The sequence below is a fragment of the Malus domestica genome, chromosome 07, assembly GCF_042453785.1.
Source record: "Malus domestica chromosome 07, GDT2T_hap1".
NCBI lineage: Eukaryota > Viridiplantae > Streptophyta > Magnoliopsida > Rosales > Rosaceae > Malus > Malus domestica.
The window spans coordinates 9,259,665-9,270,794 of record NC_091667.1 but is presented as its reverse complement, the minus strand read 5'-3'; the positions used below and the strand labels follow the sequence as shown (position 1 = coordinate 9,270,794).

Genomic DNA, 11,130 nt, shown 5'->3' with positions numbered 1-11,130 from the left:
GCCCATTGCTATTGGTCCATGAGTCGAAGCCGGATTTTATCTTCCCACACCAGGTCATACACTGTGACCATCAAACCCGACTAGGTTTGACGGTGACTACCGGGTCCAACCCGAGGACAACTATCGGGTCAAGGGTGATCGGGTCGGGCCACTTTTGCATTACCAAAACAGACTTTGACCTACTTCTATTGCCAACAAAGCTTAACTGGCCCAGCCCATGAAATCATATTCGGGCTTTAAACAAAACATTATAGACCCAAAGCCAAGCTCATTTTTGCCAGCGCACACAACATAACAGAAAACGTCGAGGAACCGAACCATCTAGAACTCTGCCTGTTCCCGGTTCAACTACTCTCTCCTTATCTCACACACCACCAGGCACCAGGGTTTAAGATATCTTCCCTCACTTCTTCCATCCCCAACATTTCTTCACTCTCTCTGCACTTCCACCGAAACCCCTCCATCTTTCTTCGAGCTCTGCCATGGCTTCCACTTCCGTCACACTACCAACTCCTTTGCTGTACAAACCTAACACGGCTTCTCTGTCCAACAGCCAGAAGCTACTCCCAGGTGTGTTGAATTTACCTCCTTTCCAAACCCTTTTCTTAGTTTCTTGTATCTTCCCTAAATTTCTGTACTTTTTTTTTAAATTTTATTTATAAAATGTTGTTAATTTTGATAAATTGTGATGGATTTTGCTCAGGTCTGCGAAGAAATTCATTGAGAGTCAATGCAATTGCCCAGAAATGGGAACCCGCCAAGGTTTGTGGGGGGTTCTGTGCATTTAGTGTTTGCTTTTCTCTTTTATTTTGGTGATGAATTGGTGTTTTGGATTTTGTGGTTTTTGGGTGGCAGGTGGTTCCGCAAGCTGACAGAGTGCTTATTCGTCTTGAGGAACTCCCTCAGGTATGCTGGTTTTTGGGCTTACCAATTGTGTTTGAAAGTATGTAGTGGAAACTCGATGCGATTTTCTTTTATTAGTCCGAATGCAAAGCATCTATGTCAATTGAGAACTTGAGCTTTTGGCAGTGACAGGTGTGAAGATCCGTAGCGTTGTCAAATTGCTTAATGTACTGCTACCAGTCGCATTGCTATGACAGTTTCTGAGCATTTCAAATTTTTCTTTCAAATAAAGAGTAATTTTCCTTTGAATATAAATGTGAATCTTTTGTCGTTCTTTCAATCTTTATGTGGTGAAAATCACCCTACAAAACCTAAAATTATATGCTTATATTTGTGTATCACCTCTACGACATCCTCCCATTATCATGTCATTGTGATATCATACCATGATGCATTCAATAACAAATTATGTTAGGCATTGTAGATATATTTGATTGTATAGTATCATCTTGTGGAGTATGTTATTCTTGTATCTGCAGAAATCCATCAAGTTAAGCCATTGTATGAGGTCCTGTGAAATGGGGATAGTGTCATCGGAGAAAACTTGATAGTGGAATGGTACCTGGCCATAGATTTTTTTATAGTTCTTGAGAATCAAGTGGAGATAGCATTATAGTTTGTTAATGATTTTTCACGGATTGAAGACACATTTATAGTATAGTTCTTTACAGTCTCATAGATTTATTCTTCTTCTTCTTTATTGGTTGGAGGCATGGGCAGTTTTCTTCTTTCAAACTCTAACTGAAAGACTGAGTTAACCGTCAAAGGTTATTTCCCTCCAAGATTTTCAGTTAATAGTTTTTTTATGGTTTGTATTTCCTGATTAGGTGGTCCTTCTTAATTTAATAGTCTATCTTTGTTGGATTTTAATCAAGATATGGTAGGAAAGTATTCTGGCATTACCATTTGTCTCGGATCGTATTAGGTGGATTGGGTATAATCTTTTATATGTGTGACTCCTGGATTTTCAAGTTCCAAGTAGTTTGATAACCGGTGTTGAACTTGATGTAGGATCTTCAGATTGACCTGGAGTAAAGCTTGATCAGAGTTGAAAAACTAGTTTGAATTACCAGTTTAAAACTTGAATTAGGGGGATTGGATTTAGGAATAGTACTAACTTTGGTATATAATGGATGGTTGTAGGGTTTATGTATAGTCCTCCATCTGCTTGAATTTTGAGTGTACGAATAAAAATCTTTCACCGTTTGGGATTGAGTTCAACTACAGGTCTTGAACTTGATCCATGATTTGAGCTTGAACTTTAATGGTGTGAGAAGTCATCCCATCGTATTGGCTTGACTCAAGTGACGCTTCACTCACACTGGTGGCAATTTGAGTTATATTTCCCCTTATGTGTCTGCGTGGGTCTGTCATTTGAAGGTGGGCACCCATCTTACCCAAGGTTGGCTTGAACATGGGGCACGTGATTCAAATGCTCTGTCGTGATTGTTGTGTCATGCTTCCTTATGCGGTCAAAGAGATGAAATTACCCTATATACCCTCACAAAATAGTTAGTAATGGTGTTAGTGAGACTTATAGTGTTGTATGCATCTCATGCTTTCTTTTTCATTATTGAGCAAATGGCCCAATAGTATCCCTATCACCATATTAATTGCTTAGAACAACATGTTCCAAAGGATTTCATGAGTTATTTCAATTCGTCTTAACTATGGCACCAAGTAGCCTAGGTTGCACCATGTCCTTGTAAACTGGATCCTTCACAAATCTGTTTAATTCATGGTTTTTTTACTAGACATATATTAAGTTTTAATAGCTATAATGGTTGATTACAATGAAATGCATTCAAAATGAAAACAGTTTTTATTGCCTCTTTTTTTTTTCTTTTTGGACTTGTTGTTTTGCATTTGGTATGCTCGTCACATGAAATACCTCAAGAAATTTCATGTTAATTGCTGGCTGTTAGTTGAGTTGAAAGCAGTGGGTATTACAGTTGACTTCATTGTTTACCTTTTCTTTTTCCTTATTATATCAAATGGAGAAATATATGTGTAGTTGTCTACATAATACCTTATCTGTTATAAGACATTATCTTATGATAAAATGCTCTGTGTCACAGAAATCAGCTGGAGGAGTTTTGCTGCCCAAGTCAGCTGTTAAATTCGAACGCTATCTTATGGGAGAAGTATGCCTACTCTTTCTTTTTTGCATGGTTCTTGTTCTTTACTTTAAAGTAAGAGACTCAGGATAATTTAACAAGCATTGTTATTCTCAGATCCTTTCTGTTGGTGCTGACGTTGGGGAAGTGAAGGCTGGGAAAAAGGTGAGTAATTAAAAAGTTCCCAAATAATGACAACTTTTTTCTGGTGTGAATTAATGTTGATTTTGAAAAGTAGACAAGTTTCTGACCAACTGAAGTTATCTTAATGGAAATGCTTATCATTTTGCAGGTTCTTTTTTCGGACATAAATGCATATGAGGTAAGTAGAATTAGTTTGTGTTGAAAATATCACAGAGTCCTGATGTAGAGAGTCTAAATAAACATTCAAGAATGGACTTCCCTCTATTCTATACATGTTGCCGGGCCACCTTTCTTTCATCTTTAGTTTTCCGAGTACGCTCAATTGTCTTTAGTTTCTTGTTGCATAGAGAACCATTTCTGAGGGTTTATCTTGTGACGGGTCTAGAACCTGCACAATTTTAGTGTAGAACATTGCTGACACAAAATAGCCACACTTTGCTGTGTTGCCGCCCAATAGCGGCCGACTGTAAAACATGGTACAGAATAGAGACATAATAGAACTGAAGTCTATGTTGCGGAAATGTTCTGCTGGTGATGTATGTACTGGCTGCATATGGATGCTTGCACGATGAGTTGACATATTCATGTAATTTTTGTCTCAGGTGGATTTGGGAACAGATGGCAGGCACTGCTTCTGCAAAGAGAGTGAATTGTTGGCTGTAGTCGAATAGAGTTTCAGCTACGCGGGTAGGTACAATGGTTTACAGAACTGTTTCTTTAAAACTTTTCGTTGTCAGGTTGGTTTTCCTTGTAGTGTCTCCAACTTCCAAAACTATATATTCAGTTCAAATTTGTTAACACCACCACACTGTTTATGCATTTAATTGCGTGAATCGTGTATTATTTAACCTCCATTGTGAAATGCAAGCTATGATAATCTAAAGTAACGACGGAAAGCTCGAATAGGGCAAATGTAAAAATGGCGGGGAAGGAAGCTGGAAAAAATTCCTGAAAATCTCGAACCTAACCAAAAAATTCCCGATCCCAAAACCGAACCAAAATTCCTGAAATTTTCGGGATGACATACCAAACCGATCCTAAAATTTTGGTACGGGAATCGGTATTGTCTCCTCAATGTTTCGGTAATCCCATACCAAACCAAAAATAAATATATATGTGTGTGTGTGTGTATTATGCATTTGAATTGTTGCTAACTACTAGTAGCAATATAATTGGTGTAGCCTACAGGTAGTAACCATAGCCCCTTGCACCATTTGTTCAACGCTCCCATCCAACTCTTGGATTTCTGGAATTTTAACTCTGACATTGGTCTACAGGTAGTAACCATAGCCCTTTATCGCTACATCTGCCGGTACGAACTTCCCACACACATTTACCCTCAGCTTCTCAACCAAATGTGTCTATTTCTTCAACATGAAATCAAAAAATTGTATTGTTAGTTTTGGAACTTGTAACTTATTTTTTTGCTTTTGGGTTTGTTACTTATTTTATTTTGGTTGTATGTTAATTTGACTTGGTATGAATGATTGGTAATTTTGAGAATCCCGAAAATTGGAAATACCGAAATTTTGGTTCGGGGTCTTCAAATTCCCATCCCGAAAATTTTCAGTTTGGGACGGAATCTCATTTTTGGTTTGGGATCTCATACCTAATCACCCTAAAGGAACGCTATGTGCGAGAGTATATTTTTTGGTTAGTTTATCAACATATTTACACAAGTTCAGCCATCCAGATATTTCAAAAACTGCCTAATTTGAGAAAACTAAAAATGAAACTTTGAACGAAAGTGAACACCCTAGAACTTGTTGAGAGTGCCAGAGTGTGAATTCTCCGTTGGAGAGATGAGTAGGAAGTATACCAAACGGGTTAGGAAGTTTGGTTAACTTGGAGAGCTTTCGGCTGTCTGTTGCAAATCGACTTGCATTTGCCAGAATGCAGGTTACAACATTTAAGGAAGGAAGGATTTAGTTAACCTTTAAATGGGTAATCTCTCTTATTTTGGGCTTCTTGGAGTCACGTTTGCCATCGTGCTTTGGTACATTTGTAGCGTAAGAAGTGAAAGAAAGGTTCACACTTACAAGTGATTCGGAAGAATTTCTCTGGCTATCTTACCAAAGTCTTGTAAATGCGACTAATGAATTCTCCATTGCCAGCTTGATTGGTATGGGAGGTTTTGGGCCTGTTTACAAAGGAGTACTTGAACAAGGTGAAATTTCATTTGCCGTCAAGGTAATTAATCTCGTTCATCGGGGGATTTCGTAAGTTTCATTGCTTAGTGCGAGGCTTTGAGAAATATCATACAACATAATCTTATGAAGGTACTATGTATATTCGGGGTTTGACTATCGTGGTTGTGAGTTGAAGGCCTAGTATATGAGTTCATGGTTAATGGGAGCATTGAAAGACCAAGTATCTTGAATTTTTCTAAAACGTTGAGTATTGCAATTGATGTTGCTTTTGCATCGGATTATCTGGATCATCAATTGTGAGACGCCAACATTCCACTGCAATCTCAAAATCAGTAATGTTCTTCTCAACGATGATATTGTGGTAAAAGAGAAAAAAAATTTGCCTTCTTCAGTCTTGACGAATTTGTATCTATAAAACAAGTAAAAACTTGATTAAAGACCAAAGCTATGCATGCTCAAGAGGTGGGGGGAGTGGGGTTGGTCAATGGATCTTTGATGCCTGAATCTGTTTCTCTGAAATAAGAGAGAGTTTAGGGCTTCATTGTGTAGCAAAAGCTTGCCAGAATTCGGTACAAAATGGGATATTTATAAAGCATAAGGTTGGCCGCATGTGTAGGGTTTGCCTTGACACGTATGGACATTTGATTGGCCAAGGTGCATAATCTGTTGGATGGATGAGGAAAGAATTTCCCAAAGATATTATTTAATTAATAATATCTTGGGATTATCTTATAATGTCCTTAATTGGATGTGATTGTGATTCCTTACTTGATAGAGTTGGTCATCGAAAGTATAAAGATAAAATTTAGTAATTAATCTTATATTTAATACATTTGACTTGTCTCTCCACCATGGGCATGAGAGCTTGATAACGTTGTAGTCAACTGCTCAGACCTTTAAGGATGTTGAACTTCGCATGGATTAAATGTTGGCCTCACCAATTTAATAAGGGCATTCTCATTTTTCGCTGGTAAAACTCATCTTAAGATAGGTTCCAAGGAGCTAAATTCCTTGAGATGTACAAGCATGCAATCTCATCCGGAGTCCGCATAAAGCAGGTGAAGGAAGGAAGAAGCCAGGAGCTGATTGCCGAGGTTGCTAATGCGGGAAAGAGAGCCATCAAGTTTCATCCGCACTACTTTGTTATCTTCCATCGAGCCGAAGGCATAGCGACAACCATTGGTGAACAATGTGTGAACAAAAAAAATCACAATAAAGAAACACTAATTTACATTAAGTCTAATAAATTATAATAATTTCTAAAAAAAAAATTATTAGATGACATTATTTTATAAATTCAAACAAAAATACAAAACAAATTTCTAAAAATTCTAATATTCTTAAAAATTAAATAATTCCTAAAAGTCCTACAAATTTCTAATATTCTGAAAAGTTTCTAATATTTCCTAAAATTTCTAATATATGTTATATTTCCTAAAAATTTTCCCCCATCCTTCAACCCCAGCCCCCAAATCATGATAATTTCCTAATGACCAGTCAAGCCTTATCTTAATTTCTAAAACCTAATGGCATTTCCCAGCCTCATCCCTGGAGCCATTTCAGTCTCCCAAACTCCTTAGTTATCCCAAACGGACCCATGGAGGGGTCCTTGGATTCAATTTGCATTCTCCTTATCTTGATTCCTTACCACACTTTGCACTCTCCTTATCTTGATTCCTAACCACTATATATGATCAGTCTATCATGGCACCTTCCAAAACTAGAGACAATGTAGTTGACCCATACGTAAACACTTCTATAATCTGGAACCAGATACAAAACTAATGTACAAATGTTGATGAACAAAAACTGATCATCTTAAAGTTGGGTCTAACCCTGCCCAAGCTCATAGAGGACTTAAAACCCTTCTCTCTTTTGGATCTCCATTTATCTTTTGGTGAGCCTTGAAAAAATAAACAAAGAGTCATTTGAAAGTGGTAAATATGGGTATGGTACGAACCAAACCCCATCTGATGCTTAGTTAGATACTTAATATATAGTAATAGTGTAAAATGAGTTGGTGAATAACAGCTTTCGTGGTTACTTAGTGAAAGAATTGTACATTATATGAATTTCCGAATTATGTTCCAAAAAATTTGAGATTACTCGAATTCTAAAAATTTTGAATTTGAATTTTTTTATCCGTTCTGATCCTGATTCAAAAATTTTCAACTGATTATTTCCGATCCGATTCATGCAAAAAAAACACCCGCAAAATGTTAAACAAAACCGACCCCAGTACTGGGGCATCACTAGCTAGGACAGTAATTGTGTGTTTTGAGTGATGAATATGTCTCAACGTATGGGGTGGGTGTTGGGTCCTTGCTGCGTCTAAACTTGCATTATGCGGCAAGTTGCTTATAAATTAGATGTATTCTCCTAAGAGCTGCTGTAAGCATATAACAAGTAGCAACCACCATGGGGATGAACAAGTTATTTTCAGTTTTGCTTTCCTCGTATTTATGCTTTCATGTCCTTATTTTTCACTCATGCCTTGCCTTGAGACTGAGTGGAAATGAGACAGATCGACTGGCCTTGCTTGAAATCAAGGCGAGGATAACCTATGACCCTCTTGAAACCTTGACTTCATGGAACGAAACCAACCACTTCTGCAATTGGCGTGGTGTCACGTGTGGTCGTCGTCACAAGAGGGTCACGGTGTTGAACCTGCAGTCCTTCAAACTTTCAGGCTCTCTGTCACCACATGTTGGGAACCTGAGTTTTTTGAGAGTACTTTCTCTCACCAACAATAACTTGAGCCACCAAATTCCTCCAGAAATCGGCCGTCTCTCAAGATTGCAAGATATAGTTTGGGAGAATAATTCCCTTACCGGTGAAATTCCCTCAAATTTATCCCGTTGCTCTCAACTAACCAGAATTGCTTTTGGTGGGAATTTTCTGGTAGGAAGACTTCCTGAGGAGGTTGGCACTTTGTCGAAGTTGAGAATAATTTCGATACTCTACAACAAACTTACAGGAAGTATCCCCTATTCCTTTGCCAATTTATCATCTCTTGAGTTGCTTGTTGCACCTAATAATGATTTTTATGGGAGTATTCCAGATATCTTTGGTCAAATGGCCAATTTTAAGGTTCTTGCTTTGGGTCTTAATAGCTTCTCAGGTGTGATCCCTCCCTCACTCTATAATCTCTCTTCCATTAGTGTCCTTGATGTTACAGTTAACAGAATCCAAGGCACTTTACCTCCAAACGTAGGAATTGTCTTTCCAAGTCTAGAACATTTTGGGGTCGGCCACAACAAATTTAATGGACCTCTTCCTATTTCGTTATCTAATGCCTCAACTCTATCTTCTCTTTGGATGGAAATAAACAAATTTCAGGGGAAAGTTCCTTCTTTGAAAAATTTAGTTAATCTTGAGTCCTTAAATATTGCTTACAACGATCTTGGAAGGGGGGAAATCGATGACTTGAGCTTTGTTTGTGATCTGACTAATGCTACCCGTTTACAAAGACTGCTGTTCGATACAAACAATTTTGGGGGCAGTTTAACTCAATGCATGGCCAACTTGTCTTCTTCTCTTGTATACTTGCACGCAGAATACAATAAAATATCAGGAAGCATCCCCCATGGGATTGGAAATCTGGCTAGCCTAGAGAGCATTTGGTTTGCTCAGAACCAATTTTCAGAAAGCGTCCCCACGGACGTGGGAAAGCTTCGGAAGTTATACGAATTAGATTTGGGTTTTAACAATCTCTCCGGCTATATCCCGTCGTCATTTGGGAATTTAAGTGAACTATATATATTGAATTTAGCCGGTAACAAACTTGAAGGCAATATTCCCTCAAGTTTAGGTAAGTGCCAGAAATTGATTACCTTGATTCTTGCTAATAACAACCTCAGTGGTCTCATATCCCCTCAAGTCATTGGCCTGTCATCTTCCTATGTGGAATTGGATTTCTCTAAAAATCAGTTGACTGGTTTCCTTCCCAAAGAAGTAGGAAATTTGATAAATCTGGAGTATTTTCGTGTTTCTCAAAACATGCTGTCTGGGGAAATTCCAACAAGTCTTGGTAGTTGCATAAAAATTGAATCTCTAGACCTGCAAGGAAACTTCTTTCAAGGGACGATTCCATCATCTCTGAGTTCACTTAGAGGAATCAAAGAATTACATCTTTCTCGCAACAACTTGTCAGGCTCGATTCCAGAATTCTTAGAGCGTCTTCAAGTTTTGCAATCTTTGAATCTATCTTATAACAACTTTGAGGGCATGGTACCAATGAAGGGGGTTTTCAGGAATGCAACTGCCACATCGATTGAAGGAAATAGCAAGCTTTGTGGGGGAATTCCTGAATTGCATTTGCCAAAGTGCAAACTCCAACATTCCAACAAGGGAGGATTAAGCCCAAAAATGAAATTGATAATTTCTCTGGTTTGTGGGATTCTTGGGGTTACTTTTGCACTAGTCTTTTTGTACCTCCGTCGGCCACAGAGGGCAAAAATAGAGCGGACTTCAAGTGATTCAGAAAAATTTCTCTCAGTCTCTTACCATAGTCTTCTCAAAGCTACTGATGGATTTTCCTCTGTCAACTTGATTGGTATGGGCAGTTTTGGGTCTGTCTATAAAGGATTACTTGAGCAAGGTGAAACAATTGCTGTCAAAGTACTCAACCTTGCTCGTCTCGGAGCTTACAAAAGTTTTATTGCTGAATGCGAGGCTTTAAGGAATATTAGACACCGTAATCTTGTCAAGGTACTCTCGGCATGTTCTGGTTTTGATTATCGTGGTCACGACTTCAAGGCCTTAATTTATGAGTTCATGGTCAACGGGAGTTTGGAGGAATGGTTGCATCCAACTCATACAATTGGTGAGACAAGTCAGAGGCCAAGGAGCTTAACAATTTCTCAGAGGTTGAATATTGTTATTGATGTTTCTATGGCACTGGATTATCTCCATCATCATTGTGAGACGCCAATAGTTCATTGCGACCTCAAACCCAGCAATATTCTTCTCAATGAGGACATGGTTGCACATGTAGGTGACTTTGGGTTGGTGAGGTTCCTACCAAAAGCTGCTGAAAATTCTTCGGGAAATCAATCAAGTTCTTTAGGGATCAAGGGAACTATTGGTTATGCTCCTCCAGGTAAATACACAGTTGTTTAATTTTTCCTAGCTAGTATTTTAAAATTGTGCAGTATTTATTTTAAATTTTTCAAACATGAAATGGGCTTTTAGCACTTCACTAGAAAATTAGGATCTAATGTTCTGAATTGTGGAATGCAGAATATGGCATGGGACATGAAGTGTGGACACAAGGTGATGTGTACAGCTTTGGTATCCTCCTATTGGAAATATTTACAGGAAAGCGACCAACCGATAACATGTTTGAGGGAACTTCAAACCTTCATAACTTTGTGAGGGCAGCTCTGCTGGAGAAAGTGGAAGAGGTTTTGGATCTCGTTCTTGTTCAAGAGAGCAATTGTCATGACGAGGCTAGCAAAGGGAATCAAGTCCAAATTGAAAAAAGTTTAATGTCAGTTTTAGAAATTGGTGTTGCTTGCTCAGCGGAGTTGCCTGGAGAAGATTGGACATCAGCGATGCTATGGCACAAATCTGTCGGATCAGAAACAAACTTCGAGCAAATGGAATATGTGAATAGAAGCTTATTGTTAGTACGTGGTATAGCATGTAATATTAATATATTTTATGTGAGAGTTCTCGTATTTGTTAGATAAAAAAATACAGTACATATGGCTAGTTGATCAATGCTTGCCAAACAAACTTATTTGCATACGAATTATGCTTGATCGATGAAATTCTAGCTTTACCAAACATTACGGGACGAATGCTCTGAAAGA

General features: G+C 38.2%; 2 protein-coding genes across 4 annotated transcripts; both read left to right on the top strand.

Annotated features, from left to right (window-relative positions):
• The first annotated feature begins 279 nt into the window (after nt 1-279).
• On the top strand, nt 280-4,691 carry LOC103445034 (10 kDa chaperonin 1, chloroplastic-like). Of its 3 annotated transcripts, none has more exons than XM_070824600.1 (8): nt 280-570; nt 704-762; nt 856-906; nt 2,982-3,047; nt 3,138-3,185; nt 3,313-3,342; nt 3,767-3,855; nt 4,446-4,691. In XM_070824600.1, exons 1-7 carry the CDS (start codon nt 483-485, stop codon nt 3,833-3,835), a joined length of 411 nt encoding a protein of 136 aa, XP_070680701.1. In that variant the 5' UTR covers nt 280-482; the 3' UTR covers nt 3,836-3,855; nt 4,446-4,691. The 3 variants fall into 3 exon arrangements, with proteins under 3 accessions (XP_070680701.1, XP_070680702.1, XP_070680703.1); XM_070824601.1 differs by having other exon boundaries at nt 4,442-4,691; XM_070824602.1 differs by having other exon boundaries at nt 4,357-4,691.
• Nucleotides 4,692-7,584: 2,893 nt separating this feature from the next.
• On the top strand, nt 7,585-11,098 carry LOC114825996 (probable LRR receptor-like serine/threonine-protein kinase At3g47570). Its single transcript, XM_029105506.2, has 2 exons — nt 7,585-10,415; nt 10,556-11,098. Exons 1-2 carry the CDS (start codon nt 7,733-7,735, stop codon nt 11,005-11,007), a joined length of 3,135 nt encoding a protein of 1,044 aa, XP_028961339.2. The 5' UTR covers nt 7,585-7,732; the 3' UTR covers nt 11,008-11,098.
• Nucleotides 11,099-11,130: the final 32 nt, after the last annotated feature.